The sequence below is a fragment of the Balearica regulorum genome, chromosome 9 (genome assembly GCF_011004875.1).
Source record: "Balearica regulorum gibbericeps isolate bBalReg1 chromosome 9, bBalReg1.pri, whole genome shotgun sequence".
Taxonomy (NCBI): domain Eukaryota; kingdom Metazoa; phylum Chordata; class Aves; order Gruiformes; family Gruidae; genus Balearica; species Balearica regulorum.
Genome location: NC_046192.1, coordinates 17,355,245 through 17,377,790, shown reverse-complemented (window position 1 = coordinate 17,377,790; position 22,546 = coordinate 17,355,245). Strand labels below are relative to the sequence as shown.

Genomic DNA, 22,546 nt, shown 5'->3' with positions numbered 1-22,546 from the left:
CGACAGGACAAGGGGCAATGGGCACAAACTGAAACACAGGAAGTTCCATCTCAATGTGACGAAAAACTTTGCTTTGATGGTGACAGAGCACTGGAACAGGCTGCCTAGAGAGGTTGGAGTCTCCTTCTCTGGAGATATTCAAAACCTGCCTGGACATGAACATGTGCAACCTGCTCTAGGTGAACCTGCTTTATTGGGGGGTTGGACTAGATGATCTCCAGAGGTCCCTTCCAACCCCTACCAATCTGTGATTCTGTGAATTGGGGATGGCTCCCCCAGCCTGCTCGCCTGCTGGGGCAGCGTCTGGAAGCGAGAGGTGAGCAAGTCCCAGCCCCGCAGCTTGTTTCTGAAAGCCCGGAAATTAATGAAATCATCACGAGAATTGCATCCTTCACCCCAATTATTAATTTTCCCCTGACGTTTTCTAAAACTGTGGGACACTGAGGCTGTGTTCGAGAGAAGCGGAGGAGCCAGCCACAGTGTGCTTTCACCTTAGGTTATTTCCTATGCAAGTATTAGTCAGTGAGGCAAGTGGGGAACACAGCTGGCAGAGAAATTAGTCTGCTGCAAAGGTCACCCCAATAATAACACCCTGGCCCTGGGCACCTGCCCCTGTTCTCTGCAAATTTGTCTGTGGGTAAACACATCTAAGGAGCCAAAACTTCTCCTTGTCCCATCTCCTCCTTTTCCTTCCTTCTCCTTCTCCTCCTTCCCCATCTCTTCCTTCTCTTTCTCCTTCTCCATCTCTTCCTTCTCCTTCTCCTTGTCCATCTCCATCTCTTCATTCTCCTTCTCCATCTCCTCCTTCTTTCTCCTTCCCCTTCTACTTCTCCTTCTCCATCTCCTCCTTCTCTTCCTCCCTCCTCTCCCATCCCTTCCTGATGGGAGCAGCCTGCCAACAGGCACTCAGGGTGCCCCATGGCTGCTCATACCCTGCCCAGCTGCCGGGTGCCGTGCTGCCATGGACACTCAGCAGAAGCACCCATGGGTGCTCAGGAGCCTGAGACAGCCCTTTTACTCCTGGGCCAGGCTTGGAGCCGAGGACATGTCTCCTGTGATCCCTGCCCGCTCCATCCCTGGGAGCTTTCCCCCAAAAGGGTGCAGGTGTAGCCGTGCCTGTCCCTGCTGCTCGGCGGTTGGGTGCCTGCGTGGGAGCGTGCCGGGAGCGCGCGGGGAGGGGAAGGGGCCAGGCCAGGCTCAGCTGATCCCTGCCTCTGCGAGGAGGAAGCTGGGGGCGGGAGGCAGCCCGGGTTTCCCTCTAGGGTAGAGATGGGCACATTTCATTTCCACCCCAGCCCCTGCCACGCAAGCCAGAGAGCAAGCTGCCACTGCGGGGAAGGAAGCACGGAGAGAGACGGGGGTGGCACGGCACGGCACGGCACAGCACGGCACGGCACAGCACGCCTGCCCGGGCAGGGTACTGACTGCCTCACCATGGCCCCAGGTGCCTTGAAGACGATGTGGAGCAGCTTGGAGAGGGCCCTGACCAGCCTCTGTGCCATCCTGCTCTGCTGCGGCTCCATGCTGGCCAGCTGCCGTCAGGGTAGGTACCAGAACGTGGCGTGCTTGCTGGCACGGCCTGTGTCGTTCGCAGTGGAAAAAGTCTAAGGGCTGTGAGCCCTTAGTTAAAAATAGCTCTGGCATCAAGAAGGCAAAAAACCCAAAGCTTTTGGGTACGGGCCGCTGGAGCAAGGGAAGTGGGGATGCTCGGGGTAGAAACGGTGTTAAAGGATGGAGAAAGGGACAGGTCCCCAGCCCACTTTGTGGACACACTGTCCGCGGTCGGGGTTTGTTGTGGAGCCTCTGGGTTTGCCAGCGCCATGTGCGGTCTGGGGTTTTCTGCTCTGGTTCTCACAGCTTCGGGCTGCGCCTCCTGGTTTGGGCTTGACCCTGAGGGAGCCAGGGTCCTGTGTGCGATTTTGCTCAGGGTGAAATCTGGGGGGAGAAGGGGAGGTGGAAGGGAAGGAGTGAGTCCGGGCAGAGCCAGCCAGAGTCCTGATGAAGCCGTGTCCCCCCTTCCTCACAGCCCAGCTCTTTCTTTGGTGGCTTTGGGTGTTTTCTGCCCCAAGGGTGGGCACAGGGCTGGGCATCCCTTGGAGCAGATGTTACCTCTCGTGCTGGGAAGATGCAGGGAAACATGTAAACCCAACCTCTGCTTTCAGAAGTCCTCCGAGCACTTCATTCATTGCTGGCAGCAGCACTGGGTAGGAACAAAGCCCTGAGCCTGCCAAATATTTCCTGTTAAATACAAGAAACCCATAACACTGCAAAAATTACATTTCTTGGTGTGGGCACTGCCGCAGCCAGTGCTGCCCGTGGGAGTTGGGGCACTTCCCTCCCTCCGTCCTCCTGTTCGGCCTCGTTCCTCATTTCTGAGCCCAGTTTTCCACCTAATCCTGTATTGCCCCTGTTCCTTTTCTGGTTGGTGATGCTGAGGTCATGGTCCCTACAGCCTCAGGCCAGTGCTGGAGGGACAGGACGGACTTTCTAACTGCCTGCAAGCCCTGGGGCTGCTATCGGTGGCAATTTCAGAAAAGGGAAGATCAATTTCTTATCAGCAGAGACTTTTCAAAGCATTGGTGGTTCGAATCACTTGGTCAGATAATCCATGTGAAAAATGCTTCTTCCTGCTTTTTGTTGCTCCAAACAAAAATTAATGCAGCAGCTGCCTCGTCCTGCTGGATGGGGCTGGCTGAGCCAGGATGTTGTGAGCCTGGCCCTTGTTCACAGCACATCCACCCTTGCCCGGGGGGATGAACACGCTGGGGTCACGGGCAGGGAAATGTGGTGAAGCAGCATGGCTGGTGCTAAGGGCTGAGGAGGCTGTGCCTGTGGCTGACTGCCCTTTGTGCTGGGAGCAGCCTGGCAAGCCTGTCCAGGACCTCCCAGGGTGGGCGCCTGGCTGCCCTTGTATGTGTGAGGAGGGGACAGGCAGCTGGAAAGGGGTGGCATGGTAAGCTCCGGGTCACTCTGCCCTGTCAGATGGTCTCAGGCTGGAGATGGCAGATACAATGCCCTGGGCAGCCCCTGCCCGCTCTGTGCTCCCAGCATGGAGCAGTGGGCAGAGCTGGAGCACCCTGGCAGGCAGGCGGGCACGCGATGGGCTACACTGCGGGGTGCTGTCCTGGCCCAGGACTCGGTCCCTCTGCTCACTATTCAGAAGCAACATCAGATGGAGGAAGGAGCCATTAAAATACAGCATAGAATTAAAAATAATATAGCCTCCAAAATCTGTTTTCCCCGGTACAGGTGTTCTGGGTTAATTTTAGATAGTCCGGAGCACAATTTGATCCGCCAAAACCACTTCATTGTTCAGTTACTACCCCTGAGGATTCCCCTCTGGCTCGCAGGCACACATTCAGGAGGGGAGAGACATGGGCTGATGTACCTCCCCATGATCCAGGGGGATGCTGTGGACTGGCCAAGCATCAGGCTGCTTGTGTTGCTGACAAACCCCAGAACCTGGTTGCAGGTGAGCCAGATGCTGGCAATGGCTTGGGGCTGGGCTCGCAAGCACTCACCGACAGGTTTTTGTAAATCCCTGTAGGGGCCTTCAGGAGCTGAGGGTGAAACAGCTGAGGAATGCTTGAAGCCTCTGGGTTTGGGACATAGGAGCCCATCACCTCTTCATGGGGTGGGACGATTGGGCAACAGTGGGCTCTCACCCTCTTTGCATCCCTGGTTCCTGCATAGGGGGTCTGGCTGTTTCTGAGACCTGTGCCCACTGTAACCATGTTTGTTCTTTGTTTCCTCTCTCCCAAACAGTGACCTTCTTCCCAGCCATGTTAACTCTCCCTGCAGGTGGTTCAGCCACCTTCTTCTGCAACATCTCCATGGAGAGCGAGTCCGGCTTGGAGTACAGCCTCAATTGGTACAAAGACACCAACAACAACCAAGCCCAAAAAATTGCTGAGATCAGCCCAAACAGCTACCAGACAAAGATGGACAAGTACTTGGTCACCAACCACACTCCTGCCTTCAAGATGGAGATCCTGAACCTTCACCAGAATGACTCAGGCTCCTACTACTGTGGGCTGATCACCTTCTTTGAACCTGATAAAGTGATGGAGAGCAGCCGGTCCCACTTAGTTGTCACAGGTCAGCCTGGGAGCTGAGCTGATGGGGACAGGTCATCAGTGCTGTCCCATGGTGCGATGGCCCTCAGGCACACTGCAGCCTCAGGGCACAAGGCAGGCGGTACCCTGCTGGGGGAGGACCTGGTGTGGGTCAGGAGAGCACAGCTCTGCCCTTTCCCCTTTGTATGCCTGGTTGATGCCCAGGGACACAGGCTGTCCTCCCCCATCTGCACTGAGGCAGGAGGTCTCCATCCTGCTGGGTCTGTGTCCCCAGTGAGGCTGTGGGGAGGAGCAAGTCCTTACCGGTGGATAGAGGCAGGAGACCAGTGTAGGGAGCTGCCTGCGCTCCTGAACGGCTCCTTTATTTGGGGACAGGGCTTGTGTTTGGGGTGACGACTAGGGCTCAGACCCCTCAAACAGCCGGTGTTGGTGTAGATACTGTTCTTGCAAAACCATGCCCTGGAGGGTCTTGTAGCCCCGTGGTGTGGGAAACTGAGCTCTTGCAGGAAGATATGCCATGCACTTGCTTGGCAGCATGGAAGCTTTGGGGGACTGAAGATGACCTTTTATAAGGAAAAACACTGCAAAAGTTACTGTCTTTCACAACATTGCCTCCCAACATGAGCTGCAGCTCCGCTGGCCCCAGGATGCAGAAGCAGATGGGAGGCTTGGGGAAGCTGTGTCCTCCCTGGGGCTCTGCTGGTCATGGGCCCTGACGCCCTGCACCCCAGCTCTCAGCGGTGTGGGATCATCCTCACCACCTGCAATGGGAAGGAATGGGACATGCCAAAAACATCCCCCATGTCAGCCCAGATTCAGGGCCCCTGGAGGGCTGGTGGGGCTGTGGCAGCGTGCCTGGCACTGAGCCCTTTCTGGGGACAGTCCCTGTGTTCCCTTGTTGACTTTTCCAGGGACTTTAGAGCCCATTTTACACTCCTGACCTGCTGTTTTGTTCCCCCTTTTTTGGATGGCTATTACAGCAGCTCCTGAGAAGACAAACACCACCGATGAGCCCGAGATGGAGGAAGGCAATTCCCTGGACCACATCAAGGTCGTGCTCCTGGGCATCCTGCTGCTGGCTGGGGCAGTTGTACTGCTGATTTTTGGCTACCTCACTGTCACATACAGGAGAGGAGGTATGATCCCCCATGGGGGCTGTGCTGTGCCAAGGGGCTGGGGTCTGCCAGGGGATCCGACGGGGTGATGCTTATCCAACAAACCCAGCTTGAATCCAGGGGCAGCCAGGTGCCTGCAGCTCCCTGGGGTACATGGGCAGGTCAACATGCTAAACTCAGCTGTGGCATGTTTCCATGGGTCAGGTATCGCCGTGCCTAGGGGAGAAGGGTGCTTTGGGCCATGCTCGCCCTTCATAGAGCCCTCAGGCCACACGCTGTGGCTCTGAACTGCTCTTTAGCATGGTGTCTTAATGCTGCACGCGAGTTCTTCCCACGCACCTTGCCTGGGCATCTTCGTAACATCTTGTCACCTCCTCACCACAGCACTGGGTGTTGCCTTGGCCATGCCACGGGGGCTTTCCCAGAGGGGACTCATCAGGAATTGCACCCCACTAATCCCAGTTAAACCCTAGACTGTGGGCTGGTATCTCACTTGTCCTTGTAACGCTCAGGGTGTTAGACCCTGAGTGGAGGAGGAGGATGCGTGGTACAGTGGTTGTAGTGTCCAGCGCTCTCCTAGGATGTGGAGGCTGGGTCAGCCCCAGCTGCTCACGCTGCCTTGGCACACAAGCATCTTCTAACCAAATGTGTTACTTTGCAGATGTGCAGAAACCACCGAGTGAAAATGCACCAGTGGTGAGTTCCATCTCTGACGCCTTGCTGTGCATTGCTGGGGTGCGGAGGGTGCAGGGCCTCCCTTTATCAATCAGCCCTTCACAGGCTTCTCGCTTCTCCTTTCTTCTCTGATGCTGCTCGATCTTTTCTGCACAGCTACAACTGCTTTTTTGCACCTGCAGCACAGCCCCATCACAATCAAAAAACTGCCTGAGATAGTATAGTCCAACCCTCACTCAAAGCAGAGCTGGTTTTGACAGTGGATTGTGTTGCTGTAGAAAATGGGAGATGTCGTCCCCCCTCCCCATACATTAAGCTAAAATTTCTCTTGCTGCAGCCAGACCCTGTTTCCTATTTTCCTTTTGCCATGTACTGCTGGGAGGAATCTGGCTCCATCTTCTCTCCAACCCCATTAGGTAGCGGAAGGCAGCAAGTAGGTCCTCTCTTGCTCTCCCCTCTCCAGGCTGAGCAAACTCAGCCCTCGGCTCTCCTTGTGTACCCCACGCCAGCTCAGAGCCCAGTGGAGAGGTGGGAAAAGGGCTCCTAGCATGACCCTGCCTTCAATGGCCAGGCATGGCCACTTGTCTGCACAGGCAGAGAGCTGAGACTCATATGGCCTCAGAGGTGACCCCAAGGCTCATTGTCTGGTTTCTCTGGGTAAATGCTATCCCAGGTCTGTGTGTCTTTCTGCTTTGTATCACTCTTGCCCTCCTGGGATGCTTCAGAGCTGGTTTCATCACTTGCTGTTGAAAGGGGGCTTGTGCTGGGGATGGCGGGTACCTCCGGATGATGAATTGCCCCAATGGGGTTTCCTTGCAGAAGGAGGATAAGCCCCCTGTGGTGTCTGTGTCTACCGTGGACTACGGCGTGCTGGAGTTTCAGTGCAACCAGTGCACCCAGGTGCCACCAGAGACCTGGCCGGTTGACCAGACTGAGTATGCCACCATTGTCTTCCCAGAGGAGAAACCCATCACACCAAAGTGGGGGAAGAAACACCAGGACGACAGGACTTGGGAGCTGCAGTCACAGCCCTGCTGAGGGCTGGGGTCCCTCATTGCTGGGGGGTTGCGGGCAGGGACAGGCTGCCCCAGCCCCTCGCTCCCACTGTGGTTTGCAGTTGGGAAAAATCCAGCATGCAAGGACCAGAGTGACAGAGGTGCTGCTGCTGGAGTTGATATTGCACAGTCCTGGCCACGGTGGGATCATGGCTGTGGGGTGGGTACCACAGCATGGGGAAGGTCCCTGCTGGGCTCCCTGTGCCGCCTCTTTGCTCAGGGCAGGAAGGATGGGCTGGGGCAGAGCAGTGATGCTGACAGGTCTGTGCCAAAGGTGATTTACATCATGCCTCGGTTTTCCACCTCCACCCGGGGCTCTCTGGAGTGGCCACGCTGCTTCCCACACTGGGGTCTGACTCAGCCAGCAAAGTACGACTGCAGGAGGAAACGGTGGAGGCCAGAGCCGGAGCAGATCCTGGGAGACACTGCTCGCAGGACCCCGGGGTGAGGGCTTCTCCTCATCCGGGGCACAGACTGTGTTGTGTACCACTATTTAAAGAAACACCTGTGAAACAGGTGGATAGTTTTCCTCCTCTCTCCAGGCACTTTCCTCCTCTGCAAGAGGGAAAATCTACCGTCCCCCCATGTCCCTCCCTCCAGAGGTGGGAGATGGATCTGGCCCTGAGGGGTGAATAAAGGGTTTCACGTCCGGGGAGTTTGTTGACTCGTGATGGCAAGTGCGTGGGCAGGCAAATAACGGCTCTTGGCAGCACGCAGGCGAGAGCCGGGAGGCAGCAGCGTCTGTTGTGGTTCCTGGGCCTCTCTGTGCAATACGCAAGCCGCTCTTCCACAAAACTGCTCTTAATAGAGAAGAAGCCACTGTTTTTCCTCTTGCCCCTATCTGGGCTGGCCCCCGGATGCAGCTGCAAACCAAATCCCCCCCCCTTACCAGGCTGGTCTCGGGGCACTTGCCCAGCTGAGGATGAGCATCCCTGCCACGCCGGGGGCCTGGCTGCCATCAGCCAGGGCAAAGCTCACTGCATGGTGCTCAGTGCAGCTTTCAGTCTCCAAACTTCCATTTTCTCTCCTGAAAGTGATGCTGCGCTGCCTGCCAGAAACCAGAACAGAAAGAAGTGACAACTGCTTGAGAGGGGAGAAACCCCGGTAAGGAGTGGCTTTGGAGGCAGCAGACACCTGCTGGGAGACCATGAAACCCAACGGAAACAGAGAAGAGTCACTTGCATCTCACACTTCAGCCGCACCGTCAGCAGGTTTCTTTTTCCCCTTATCCCCAGTAAAACCACCGCAGCCTTGTGGGAGCCAGCCTGGGCGCTGGGGGAAGGGGTGAGGCATGCCAGGCACGGCAGTTTGTCCTCTGCAGGTGCTGGAAAGTCCCTGAGAAACCTCCAGAGCAGACCAGGTAGGATGAACATCCATCTGGGTGGCTTTCATCCTTCCTCAGGGCAGAAAGGTGGATGTGGTGGCCCCACCTGGTCCCACAACATCCACTCACACCAATATGTGACTCAGCCTGGTGGTACTGTTTGCAAGCAGCAGCCCCGCTCCTTGCCCCAGCACAGCACCGTGCGACCCCAGCAGAGACCTGCTGTGGCCAGCCAGGCTCAGCTTGCCCAGAAAGCCGAGACAGGAGGCAGCTGCAGCAGGGGAGAAACAGGAGCTCAGTCAGCAGTTTTGCTTTTGGCTTTCCTGTCAGACACGACATTGGCGGGAGGGTGGGCTCTGTTTCATATTTTCCATCCTGCCTTTCAGGCAGCAGAGGTGCTGGGTCTTCAGCCCCTCCTGCACCCCCTGACTGCAGCTATGGCTCCTCCAGGAGCGGTTGGGGCTGGGTCCCTTCCCCTCTTGGGGGATGGTGGTCTGCAGCCAGCCAGAGGCTCCCAAACCATCCAGTGGGGTCAGAGGCATAGCAAAAGCATTGCACACTGCCATTCGGGATGAGGGAGCACATCAGCACCTGTGCCCCTCTGGCCCCTCAGCAGCCTGGCTGCAATCCTGCCCCTTGCAGGAAGCGAGGCTGGAGCCTGGGGATGCTCCAGGCTGCCAGGCACCATCTCCCATCCCTGTTTGGAGGACAGGGTGCCCAGCACTGGCAGAGACCTGAGCTACACTCCCCTGTGCTGGCCGTGGCACAGGCCAGAGCAGAAACAGGACTGGGATGAGCTCCGGGCAGGATGCAGGTTTCAAGCCCCCAGCTGAGCATCCCCAAACCAAGCAGTGCCCTGAGATGGGTGTCAGCCCCCCGGCCCCAACATCCTGCTCGGGGATGGAGAGCTGAGCACATTCGTGTGCAGGAGCTACTCTTGTCTTTCCATGCAGGCCAGGAGAGCAGCCACCCACAGTTTATACTTTCTGTCACCAGCATGGTGATAATAGTTCAGTCTTCCTGGAGTCACTGCATAGAATCTGGAGGAACTGTTCCCAGTTCCATCTTTCCCAGCTCCACCATCCCACATCCCTCCTTCCCCTGCCCCTCACTCTGTGTCACAGCCCTCCTGCTTTTGCCCACCACTGCACCCATACCAGCTGGCAGGTTTATGCCCCTTTTCTCCACTCACATTAAGCAGGGACCTAAGCAAACTCATTTCCACCAACGATGCTAAGGTTTTCAGGGCAGGGGGGATGCCGACCCAACTCCCTCAAGACTTCTTTTCGCTTTCCCTGCCTGCACTAAGAAGAGGCTGGGCTGCGATGGGCTGGATACAGTTTTGGGGGTATAGCCTATCTGCCGCAGCTGCTTTGCTGCCTCTGGAGGGGTGTGGGTGGCATGGTTTTGGTGGTCTTTGGTTTAGGCTGCGGAGAGGAGGTTTGCTGCAGAGCAGTTAGGCAGACCCTACCACATGGCTTTGATTTTTGACCTCGCTCCCTGCAACAATCACAGTGGCTGGAACTAACCCCTGTGCTGCAGAGCCACTGGCTACTGACAGAGCAAGAGCAGGGCCCTGGTCTGGTCCTCAGCACCCCATTTTGGGAAAAATTGAGGCTTACAGGAACACAAGCAGGAGAAGAACAAGGCTCTATAAAATTAGATAGTACCTGGACCTGACTTTTCCTTGCTCTCAGGATGTGCTATCACTGGGAATGACTCCTGAAAGGCCAGAGGGGACAGGGCATAGGTTTGGGTCTGCCCACCTCATTCCTACCAGCGTCACAGCTGTGAATGATAGAGGATGCTCCTGCCAGTCTCTTCCCCCATGCTTTGTGCTCACAAGTGCACAACAGTCAAACTGGGGGGATTCAAATTTCTTTTCCCCTGTATCACCCCAGAGCAAGCATCCCCAGCCTGGCCATGCACCCTTTTGTGCAAGAACACACAAATGCTCATGAGCACATGGACACAGCTCCCCATGCAAATCTATGTGCGCACCCCCAGATTTACACAGCTACTGTGTGCCAAATACATACGCACACCCCTTACCTGTGAGGACACGCACATCCCTGCAGACACACAGCCCCCCTGGACCCTTGGTCCAGCCCCAGCCACCCCATCCATGTGCCACAGCTCCTCCCAGTCCAAGACCTGGGTGCAGCTGAGGGGGCGGCTGCAGGCACCAAAGCTGCTGCATTTCCTGCACACTTTGGTCTGGCAGTTAGAGCAACCGCTTCCGACCGCGGACACCCAGTGCTCCCCTGAGGAGTGGCTGTCACCAGCATCGGTGCCAAAATGCTTTGTCAGCTCTCTGTAACCGCACACCAGCTGGGACCTCCAGAGAGCAGAGCTCAGCCCCAGTCCCATCCCAGGGTCTTGCTGATGGGGAACGGCCAGAGCCTGCTGGAACACCTCAGAGAGCTCATACCTGTCTGCATCTGCAGGAAGCTGGATGTGTGACTTCAGCATGCCTAAGCTATACCTAAGCAAGCAAAACACCCTACACAAATGCTTGAGAACCAGCCTGGCTCCTTATATATCCCAGCCTTAATTAAAGGTGATTGGGAACAACATGTGAGCAAGCATCCCTTAAAGAAACCTGAGCCCAAAAAACAGGTGTTGAGAAAACTGGGCAGGCAGATGAGGATGGAGAGGAAGTCTTCTCCTGCTGCTTGCAGCAGCATCTTTGAGGAGAGCTGTACCACAGAGCAGCAAAGCACCATTCCTGCAAAATGGGACTTTGTGGATGCCGAGGGGAGAAGGGGCAGTCAGGTTGTGTGGCAGTAAGGTCAATTACAAGTGAGGACCATCCTGGTCACTGGGAGGTTTCAGAGCTGTATTTTGGTTTTGGAGAGGTTGGGCTGGAGGTGCTGCAGTGGGGTGTGTGAGTTATTTGTCCCCTGGGTTAATGGGATGATCCTGGGGTGGGACTGGTCTGTTGGACACTATGGTCTGGGAGCATTGCCATGGCCTTGTCTTGGGAAAGCAGCTGTTGGTCCTTGAGAGGACGGGCTAGGGTGAGCTAGTGGGCACCATGGGAGGGGTGGTTTTCTGGGCAGGTTGCTTGGACCTCTAACCATGGCCAACTTGTACAGCCCTGATGTGTCCTGAGGGGTTCAGGCCCACAGCATCTCCTCTGTCACATCCCACCAAGAGCTTCACCCTGCCTATTGCCAAGCCTGTTGTAGGCTTGCAGAACATCTGTGTTTCCTCCCACCGCTCTCATTTTGCTTTCTCTAGTTTTGCTTTTAGTTGGCTCCAAGGTTTCTCCTTCTCTCTCTTCTTCCCTTTGGCAGGATGTGCTGCTCAAGGAGGATGCCGGCAGGCCAGATCCTGCCATGTGGGTCTTGGAGGGCAAGCGAGGCAGCCTGTGCCCCCCAGCCAGGCAGGACCCCTGGTCTTGCCCACTCCACCACCCCCAAGATCAAACCCATCACCCATGGCACAGGGGCAGAGCCTTATTGGAGGGGGCTGAGCTCTCTCCTTACGCCTGCAGGGACCATCACAAGACCCGCTAGATGAACAGGGAGCACAAACCCATTTGGGGTGGTACCTGCTTGCATCTTCACAGCCACCTTCTCCCTTCAATATCTCTCCATTGCTCAGCATCCTTCTTCACCCCAGAAGTCCAGGGGATGGTGGGGCAACGTCCCCTCTCTACAGTCCACCTTAGGCATATCCCCATTTCCAGAGAATCCCCTTTGCCTCAAATCCACCCTGGGACAGGTGGACCCCTCTACTCCAAGGGCTTGACTATGAAGACAGTCCAGCTTGAAAGGGATTCTACAGCCATTGCCTGTCCCTAGAGGTGGTGGGTTTCACCGTGATAGGGTGACAAGCGTTCACCGTCAACAGCGGCAAGGTCAGAGGGGACAGGGGCGCAGAAAGCTGGTGTGGAGCCGTGTCCCAGGAGGATACGGATGCCCAATTCACTGTCTGCTTCAAGGAAGGGGAAAAAAGAGGATCCAGGAAACTCTAGATGAGTCAGCCTGCCTCCGTACCCAGAAAACCGCTGGAACAAATTAGTAAGGCCACCAAGCGGTAAACACCGAGAGGACAGCGCTGGGGCTGAGAACACAGATTTAGCAGGAACACTGTTGTGTCAAACCAACCTCATTTTCTTTTCATTAGGGCGACATGCTGGGTACCGCAAGGAAAGCGGGAGTGATGCTATCTTCCTGCTGCCTTACGTGATATTCTCATAAGCAAATTAGGGAAATGGGAAATTCTGCCACTGTGGGTGAATGGCTACCCAAGAAGCTATATCCCATCAGCACTTATCAATAGCTTGTGACAGCAGACACATGAAGCAGGGTTTTTCTGGAGAAGCATGGCTCAAATGAAGGCAATATGCTGTTGAGGGGGGGTGTAGGGGCTGTCTGGGAGGAGGGTTAGAAATCAAATTCACCCTGATGACCTGAAGAAAAGAGCAAAAATGCCCTGAAAGAATGACTGATGGAAAAGAATTGGGCGTGTTTAGTGCAGAAAAAGATGAGGGAAGACTTCAGAACCGGAAAAAAGCCCTGCAGTGAAGTGAGCAGTGAAAGACAGAGGAGTGTTTAGGGTTATGCTCTGTTACTCAGATGGTAATCCGTCTGTCTCACAAGCCTTACCATGCCTGCAGACACAGCATCCCCACTGCTGAAGGGATGTCCTGCTCCTTGGTCCTGCCTGGGGACCAGGACTGAATGTCCCTTTCTGCCCGTCTTGGGACTGTTGGCAGGATGGAGCCACCTGGGTATGGGGTGACCCCAAAGGGAAGGGATGGATGTCCCAGCAGGGATGGGACCTGTGTGTGCCAAGCAGGACAGCGTGGGCACTTTGTCCCTGAGCTGGAGGGGTAGGGGATGGGGAGGCTGACACACAGTGAGAGACGGAGAGGAGGATAAGGAGCCTTGGGAAACCTTCCTGCTCTTGCCTGGGTGGCTCACCCGGGGGTGGGAACTGAAGTAAAAAATAATTTCAGGCTGTGCGAAAGTGGCAGGGAAATTACCGCCTGGGCTGTGCCTTGTGCTTGTCTTCTTCACGCATCCTGTGGAGGAGCCATGACCAGCAAACCGGGATGGAGAGGATTGGCAGCATCCATCCCCGGCAAGTACCCTCCAGCACAGCGGGGTCGTGCTGGGGCTGGGAGAGGGCTTGTCCCCAGTCCCTCACCGGGCTGCGAGCGGACCTGTAGGAGCAGCTTTTGTTTCCAGGCAGGTGCCGGTAAGTGGCAAGGTGCTTGGGCAGCGCCGGGAGGTGTGTGTGAAGTGGAACAGGACGTCAAAGCAGTTTCGGCTCCGTGGGTGGTTCTGGGAAAGTCCCTTTAGTAAAAGCAAGTCAAAGGCTTTAATAGAGGGACCAGCACCGGGCTCCTTCTCAGAGATGACTGCGAGGACTCGGTGCATCGTGAGTCGCGATTTGAGTTGTGTTGCCATGACGTAAAGGAGGAGCTGGTTTCCATCACAGACGGGTTTTAGAGGCAGGAGCCCGTCTCCGTGCCGGGGTACCACTGGACCCCTGTTGAGCCGTGTGCCTGAGGGGCAGTATTTTGCCCCCGGGGTGGGCAGCATGGGGAGCAGTGTCTGCCTTGGTGAGGAGCATCCCTCTGCCCTGCGGCAGCAGCCTTGGGGAGGAAGGGCTGGGGTGAAACCACAGATCCCCCAGATGAAGCGATTGGTTTGTTTGGGTGAATATGAGAGTGCCAGGAGAGAGGGCTGCCTCCCAGGGGGCTCCTCCTCCTCAACACAGCTCAAGGTGTTTAACACAGGTGCAGCTGCCCTTGAAGTAAAGGGGAGATGTCAAAACTTTTAGGTTTTTCCTGCATTCAACCACCCCTGGGTAAATCTCAGCCCCTAACACAGAGAGGTCCAAGGGGCAGATGTCCCATCCTGGTCACCCTGCTGCTGATGGGTCCCCACACCATGCTGTGGCACAGCGGTGCCAGGCACGGCATGGTGCCAGCTTTCTGCACTAGGAGATTTGCTGTCCTGGAGACTCCTCTGTGGTGGGGTGCATGAAGGGGTCTTTTATAGTGAACCTATAGAAATGGGGGCCCCGTGCTCTGGGGAGGGAGTAGGAGCAGGGCCAGAGAGATCTGCTGCTCCCTCTCTTCCTTCCCATGCACGAGACCTGAGCCAGGGGTGTTCCCCGGTCCCCACCTGCGAGCATTGGAAATGCTGATGGAATGACCCTTCCTTCACCATCCTGTTTGTAGGGTGCTACCCCAGCCCAAGCAGGACCCCATGTCCCCATGGCAGGGCTCTTGGGAAGGGGGTGGCTCAGGTCCTATCTACAGGTTAGGGCTTTGCTAGCTCTCCATAAGGATCCTGAAGACCTTGGCTTGGCTCCTCTGCTTCCAGGAAGCCTCCTTTCCTTCCTTCTAGTCCTGCTCCAGATCGTAACACCAAGGTTTAATTAAGGGTGGAAAGACCTCAAAGCAGGAAAGAACCTTGAAGCTGAAGATGGACCCGGGACCTCGTCACCTCCCTCCACTCTTGCAGGAGGGGCAGCGCATGTTGTGAAGGTGCTGGAGGGCTCTTGGTACAAATGACTCGCTGGCTTTTCCCTTCCAGCAGCAAAGATCAGAGGCTCCCTGCCAGCCTGTGGTTGCTGGAACTTACCTATGTCGCCTGCCTCCCTTTTGGGATCTGGAGGATGGACCTGATATGCTGGTGCCTCTTCAGATCTCACAGCTGCTGTCACCTACTGCCAGCAGCCACCATGCCCCTCTTGTGAGGCCACAGATGGTGTCACCTACATCCTCAGCAGTCCTGCTGCCCCAGCTGGCTCCAGGGCAGGGCCAGCTGCTGGCACTGCTGCCTGGGGCACCTGGGCTTTTGGGGTGTCAAGCCAGAAGAGCTGCCACAGGGACATACTTCATTTGAAACCAATGTGAAGTGTTTTAAGCTTGATTCCTAGATACTTCTGTTATTTTTCTAAACAGATGTCTGTCCTCCTGCAGGCTTTAATATCCTACAGTCTTTGTGCTAAACCGTCCCTGCTTCTGGGAGTCTGAGTGCTGTTCTGGGCACTCAACGTGAGGAGCTGCCATAACTTTCCATGGTGGCTTCATCCTCGGCAGCCACCCAGCACATTTCCTCCAAGGCTGAGCATTTTGGGGTGTTTTGTGACCTCTCTGTGTGCCGGATGGTCTCTTCTGAAAGCTTCGTGCTAGATGGTTTTATTTCCATGGCAATCTGAGTTTGCTTTATCAAGCTGCCGTTCTTTGTCTAACTCAAGACCACTTATCATTTGACATCTTATCTAACCTGCTTCCCATCCTGCATTGCTCTCCATGGGATGTCCTGGGGGACATGCATGCCTGGAGAGGGGTGAGCAGGGGTGCAGAGGGCTGCAGTCAGCCCCGACCCCGCTGTTTATACCTTTGCTGGGTGCTCTCAGCTCAGAGCACACCTCACCTCTTTCGGTTTTACGTGCGGTGCCATCCTCCCCGACTTTCCACCGTGCGGTTTCAGGTCAGGCCTTTTTCTGCTCGAGTTGGCTGAAAGTTGTTAAAAACAGCCCGTGCTTGGTGGCAGCTATCGAGAGAGATAAAGGTTACCTGGGGTTTTATCAGGTGCTGAGTCCTGCATTTTCGGTGGGTTTTGCTTCTGTTATTCTGTTATTCTGGGCACAATCTCTGCTGGTTTGCCCTCGCTGCTGTGATGGGCAGGGGCAGCCTGGCAGGGGGTTGCTTTTCCAAACTCTCTGCCTAAAGTCAGAGCAGGATCACGAGAGCACAGCTTCAGCAGGGTTGGGGGTTCATGTGTGAGGCTTGGGGAAGCCACCTTGTCCTTGCTTTGAGGGACACTTCATCCAGCCAGGACCTGGTGCAGTGTCAGCAGCACCTGTTGACACAGGGATCAACATGGGGTGGTGCTGCTCATGTGGGAGCAAAGGTTCCCATCTCTGTGCACAAAGATGTTGTGCAAAGAGGAAATGTTTGGGGAAAAGAAAGTTGCATAGCACCCAGAAGCCACAAGCTCCAGGTGGGACCATGGGGACCTGGCAGGACATTTTTGAAGCAAAGATTGCAGATATGGACTTAAGAGAGCCATGGATGCTTCAGGAGGATGATAGCCTGCAGGTGCATGACCTCAAGCCTGGCTGGAAGGAGTTTGTGCAGCGCCGTGCGTGTGGGAGGTAGGGGACTTGGTCCCCGTCAGAGCGGGACCAGGGGCAATGGGCTGCAATGCAGACCTTTTGTTTCGACAGGAAAGGGGCAGTTTGGAGGTGAGTGAGGCTGGGATGGGTTTTTCCCGTTTTGTTCCAAGCTTGGTGGGTCATTGCCAAACTGGAAAAAAATCATGATAATTGGAGGGGCGAGGAGTGTGGCAGCTCCACAGGGCCAAAGGGCAGCTGGTATTTGGCCAGAGTTTCTCCATGTTGGTGTAAAGATATAAAGAGCTCTTCCCGCAAGCAGGGGTGGTTATACCACACTAGAGCCAAATCTTTTGGGTTTGCACCCAGAGGATGAGGAGAGGGAGAGCTGCTGTCTGCTGGGACATGGGGCGATGCCTCAGCAGTCCCTGCATCTGCACCAGGCTGTGGGGTCCCTGAGCAGAGAGAGGCTGTGGCTCTGCATTGCAGACGAGACACCCCATCCCAACCATTTCCACCCTGGGCAGGACCCTGGGCATTGACAAGACACCCAGTCCAGGTAGCAGCAAATGGCAACCTTGGCTGCCAGCACCCATACAGATTGTGCAAGACAGAGCTGTGGGCTACACACCTTTTGACTCCTCAAGACATCTCCTCACCTGCCCTGCAGCCTCCACCCACACCTTCCTTCTATTTTTCTTCTTTTTTTTCGGACTTCCCCGGCCCTGGGCTTGAAGTTGGCTTTCTGCTGAGCTGTAATGAACTGGCATGGGTGAGGGGCAGGAGCCCCAAATAGACCTGGGGCCTGATGCTTCCCACCCTAAGGACCCCTGCTCCTGGCAGTGGGGCTGAAATGGGCTAGGAAAGGAGACCGGGGTGGTCCTATCAGGCAGCCTGGCTCCTAAAATCTTTAATGCTGGGGCCAGCCCTGAGCTCACATCTGTGTTGAACTCCCCAGACTGGCATCATGCTGCTAGAAGAACAGTTTGGTGTAAAGCTTGCAGGAGTGGAGTTAGTCCATCAGCCCTGGCTGCCCTAGTCCCTACTGACTGCACGGGAAGCTGCCGGCTCAGCATGGGGACCCTGGGATGAGCTGTTTTCCTCCGTACCCTGGCAGATTTCAGTGCTCCCAGTGCTTTCATGAGTGGCCCTCGGCCAAAGTGCATATGCTGTTCTGCACGTGCTGGTGCCAGGGCCAGGGTATGGTGTGCATGCGAGCCTTCCGCCAGACGTGCAGGCGGTGCCCTGACCCCCAGCTGGAGGAGCCCAAATTCAGCCAGGAGACCATGGAGATGCTTCTGCACAACCTGGTGCTAAAGATCCTCCAGTACTTCTGCCACCTGCCCATCCAGCCCTCCGACCTCCTGGAAGTTGTGGTGGACATGCCGGTGGGGGGGGCCACATGACAGTGCCCGCTGTGAGGGCTGCCAGCTCGCTGTTTGCAACAAGAGGCTGGCCCCGGCGTTGGATGCCAGGGAGACCTCGACAGATGCAAATGAGACCGGGACCCATAGCACTCTGAAATGCCAGAGCATGAAGCCCTGGGCAATCCCAACCCACCATCCCTTGTCCTCCAATAGCAACTTCCCCTGGAAACGCTGCTGTTACATCAGCACCCCTTTGCTTTTTGGTTTAGCAGTGCTCCTCTTTGTCCTGCTTTATTTCACCATGAAGTAGTGGGAGCTGGGGCTTGCAAAGAAGAACAAGGGTGATGGCTGGGGGGCATTCACTGAGCCCCTGGAAAACTGAGTGCCCGGGGTCAGCCCTTGCTCACGGCATGGTGAAGCTTCCCTGGCTCGTGGGGGGAAGAGACACATCGTAGTGCCTCAGGCAGGCACCTCATCCCGCAGCCTCAGTGATCCTGGTGGGTCTGATGGTTTCTTATGGGACATATTCTGTGTGAGGATGACCCTCAACTGCCCTGGTGTCCTGGTTCTGGCAAGGATAGAGTTAATGTCACAAGGAGCCAGGACAGGTGAGCCAAGCTGGCCGGGGGCTATTCCATGCCATGTGACGTCATGCTCACCATAAAAGGGGGCTAGTCGGGCAGGGGTGGGCTCGGCGTGGCTCCGGGCTGAGCGTCCAGTCGGGTCGGTCATCGGATCGGTAAACCGCTCTCTGTTATCACCCACTGTGAATATCTGTTATCAGTATTGCTGTTGATTGTTTCCCTCTCCCTTGCCGTCCCAGTAAACTGCCCTTATCCCAACCCTCGAGGCTTTGCCGTTGTTTTTCCGAGCGGCGCGTGGCACTCAGCTGCCGGCTGGGGCTGAGCCACGTCAGCTGTGCAAAGTGTGAGTGTACTTGCAAGAATAAAACAAGCCCTTTCTCCTCAGCCCAAGGATGCATTTGTGCTTTTTTATTTCTCCAAAGCCTTTTCTAGGTATATGTAAGCAGCTCGGAGGAAAGCTGGGGGCTGCCTTTATCCACCAGCTGGGCTCAGCTTCCAAGGAGACACATCCTGATGCTCTCCTGACTTTGACCTTGGTGGAACTGGGCACCCACAGCAGCTGAGGGGCACCTAGAGCTGGACGTTTTTAAACTGAAAGAGGGTAGATTTACATTAGATATTAGGAATAAATTCTTTGCTGTGAGGGTGGTGAGGCACTGTAACAGGTTGCCCAGAGAAGTTGTGGATGCCCCATCCCTGGCAGTGTTCAAGGCCAGGCTGGATGGGGCTTTGGGCAATGTGGTCTAGTGGAGGGTGTCCCTGCCCATGGCAGGGAGTTGGAACTAGATGATCTTTAAGGTCTCTTCAACACAAACTATTGTATGACTCTGTAACTATGGCTCTGAAAAATACCCTGGCAAGCACAAACCCTTCCTGGCTGGCTGGGTGCCCTGCAGTGGGGGCAAAGGGTGCCCAAGGTTGGCAAGCAAAGGAGGCTGCGACAGCAAGTCCCAAGTCTCTGCCCTGTTAGCTCTGTCACAGGGAAATCACACTTACTGGGCTATAGGGCCTGGGCAAAGGGGAGAATGCAGACTCCTGCCTCCTGCTACTTTGCCCCACAGGGCTCAGGGGACCTGGTGGCATCATAAAGTTGGAAGGAAAACTGTTGTCCCCCTGCAGCCTGACACCCCTCAGCCTCTTCCCTTCCTGCGGGGGAGCTGCTGGGCTCCTGCAGGACTTACCCATGGGGACAGCATGTCCTGTAGGCATGACTTTGGCCCAGAAAAAAAAGGTGAAAATGGTCTGTAAATGCTTGCAAAAGTTTTTGAAATTGTTTTTTGGGCTGTTCGGCAAATGTGTCCAACTCAGACTCTGCCAGACATGCAGAGCTGCTGAGGCAGGTGCATTCGTTGCCTCCTGACTTTGCAAATGATTTGATGCTGAAGATGGACATGGTAGAAAAGATTTCACAACTGAATTTATGGAAGAAAGATGAGCTGAAGGAAAGGCATTAACCAAATCCGGTGTCACCCATGCAGCTTGCACAGCCTCAGGCCCTGGCTACGCAGCTTCCCAGGTGCTGTCCTCCCTGCTGCATCCTGCGGGGCCTTTTACGCTGCTCCTTGTGGGTTTGCTTTTTTTGCTGGTGTAAGATTCTCCCATATTTTCATACATGCGATCTGCAGATTGGTTAAAAAAATCAAAATAACACAAAAACCCTGTGTGATCTGGGGGCCATGTGGATTTTGTTTCTTAAGCACTCTGCCTTACTCATCCCACCAACTGAACCTCCTTCTGCAGCACCTTCCCTGCTCTGCAGCCCTGGCCGTGGAGCCAGCAGATGGAGCTGCGAGATTTCTGGCATTGCACTGGGAAGCACTGGGACCAGTGACCTGTCAGCACTGGGACGGGCCAGACCTCCCCAGATGGGGGAAGCCCTCCCCCTATGCCTGTGCCTGGCAGTTTCCCTGTAGCGTGGTCCCCCCCCCAAACCATATCCTACGTGGATATGGTCCTGATCTGTGAATGACCTGGTGTCTCACTGTGATTTTCCAGTCTTGGAGCACTTGGAGGTGCACATGCGATGCAAAGCATGGAGCCTCAAACCCCTCCTGGCCCCCAACTCTGCCTGCAGGACAGTGGTGCCAGGGCAGCAGGGCTGGGGACCAGCGTGGTGCCACCAGCAGGGACTTCCCCAGGAAGGAAAGCCAGCACGACCTGTGTCCCTTGAATTGAGTATCAGTGATGTTCTGAGCATTTTTGGCAGGGGAACAGTGGCTGAGGGAGTACTTGGGACCCAAAGGGTCTCATATCTGAATGGACCTGCCTTTCTGGAGGAGGTCTCGCCTTGCTCAGCTGGCTGGGGCTGAGTGGCTCTGCTGGGTAAGAGGCTGATCCTGCAGCCTGGACCAATTCCCTTCCCTCCTGCCTGGCTCCCCCCAGCAATGGGAGCAGCCCGCCCTCTCCCTGCTGGCGTTATGTCATGAAGCAGAGACATGGCCAAGTTTCTTGCTGCCATTGCCTGTAGCCTTCTCCTTTCCATGCTGAGGTTTTCCCAGCCCCCGTCATCATGTCTGTCTGTCTGCAGCATCCCCAACCACCCAGCTGCCTGGGAAGCCAACTCTGCTGGAGACCACATCCCTGTGGGGGTCCTTATTTTCATGCTTGGGTATCTCTGCTCTTTTGCAAGGGCAGAGCCATCCCTTGCTCCCCTGCAATGCCCTCTGCACACACCCCACACTCCCCCACCCTACGCTGCTTTTTCCCTGGTCCCCTCCCTGATGCTTCCTGCTTGCCTGCCTGTCTCCTCATACTGCATGTGCATGTCTGGGGGTCGTCTGCCCCACCATCATGCAGCCCCTTCATCCTCTCCCCATTACTTAGAGACACCCATACATATGTGGGCTTCTCAGCCACAGCCTCAGTTTTGGGCTCCTTCCAGGATATCCCGCTCCAATGTGCAGTTGTGTCCATCTCCCACTTGTTTCTTAGCAAACTGCCCTCAAAGTGCTGCTTTTCATGGCTTTTGGTAATTTTGGAGCCCAGAGCAAGCCTCCATGGCTCAGCTCAGCCCCCAGGGACGGTGAGCAGTGGCCAGTCCCCCAACTGGCATGGAGACAGCAAGCCCATCCTGGGGAAGGCGGCTGAGGGATGAAGGATGATCTCTCCCCATGGGTCCCAGGCGGGTCCCGGCTGTCCCCTCTGGTCTGTCTGGGGATGGGCTCTGCCACAACTGACTCTCAGCTCATGCCTGGCACTCACACAGAGCTGGGAACGGGCAAACCTCACCCAGGGACATTTTGCTGGCCTTTCACCACAGCCAGACTGATAAATTGCTGTCTCCATCCCTGTCTCCCTGGAGAGAAGCTCTCACCACTCTGGCAGGTTGTGAGGTGCCAACAAATGCAAAGCCTGTTGTTGCTCTCGCTTTTCTCCTCTGCTGCCCGTTCCCAGCCCTCCCTGCAGCCAGCTGCAGCAGCCATGGGGCACGAGGAGTTGGCACTCAGCAGCGTGGCAACTTGGTGAGCCAGGGGCGAGGGCTGGGTTGTGGCAGCGATTTCTCAGCAGAGCTATCGACGGGAGGCAGAGGAGAGTCTCTACTTATGACTGATCTATTATAGGGCAGCAACATTTTTTAACTTGCCCCAGAGCTGTCTAGGCTCAGATCCTACAGATGATGGTTTAATGCTCAGGGGATCGTGTCTTGATTTTGCTTTTTCTCTCTCTTCCCCTTCATCCCTCTGATGTCTCTGGACATGTTAGCAGACCCACGAGCAAGCGAGCCAGACCTGCCACAATCCTCCCTGCTGTCAACCCAGAGGAGACCGACGCTGTTATTTCAGTTCTGTGCCGTAGGAAAATAGGGATCAATAAGCCAGCTCTCAGCCCTGGATGCAGGCACATGGTAGGAAACAGTGCCCATGATTTTAAGCTCTTTCCAAAGGCTGGATTTTCACAGCCTGTGAAGCAGAGAAGAGATGCCCGGCAGAGCTGTGTCCCTGTCTCAGCTCCCATCTGTGCTCGCTGCAGAGCCTCTGCTGTGCGGATGTGCTCTCAATCCAACAGCTAGGAGGGTTAGGCTGATTTTGACCCCTTTTAAAGCAAAAGTCACATACCTGTTATTTTTTCCGCATGTCAGTTGAACACAGATTGAATTGCTGTTCTCAGCATACAGGTTGCTGCACTCTCCTCCTGCCACTGCCCCTGTTCTCAGTGATGTGCTAAGGCTATAAATAATTGAAGGGCAGGATCTCATCTGTTGCCATTTTTTGCAATTCCTATTCATAGCTGGTCAGTGTCTATCTCAGCCCATGAAGCTGCGT

At 55.6% G+C, this 22,546-nt stretch overlaps 2 protein-coding genes across 2 annotated transcripts; both read left to right on the top strand.

Annotated features, from left to right (window-relative positions):
* Positions 1-1,273: 1,273 nt before the first annotated feature.
* On the top strand, positions 1,274-7,561 carry LOC104637501 (programmed cell death protein 1). Its single transcript, XM_010305014.2, has 5 exons — positions 1,274-1,543; positions 3,766-4,098; positions 5,057-5,212; positions 5,853-5,887; positions 6,686-7,561. Exons 1-5 carry the CDS (start codon positions 1,435-1,437, stop codon positions 6,902-6,904), a joined length of 852 nt encoding a protein of 283 aa, XP_010303316.1. The 5' UTR covers positions 1,274-1,434; the 3' UTR covers positions 6,905-7,561.
* An 8,668-nt stretch (positions 7,562-16,229) lies between these two features.
* Positions 16,230-18,010, top strand: LOC104637500 (receptor-transporting protein 3-like). The gene is given in 3 exon segments (XM_010305013.2): positions 16,230-16,375; positions 17,451-17,733; positions 17,735-18,010. Coding segments are annotated over 3 exon segments (705 nt in total).
* The last annotated feature ends 4,536 nt before the right edge of the window (positions 18,011-22,546 follow it).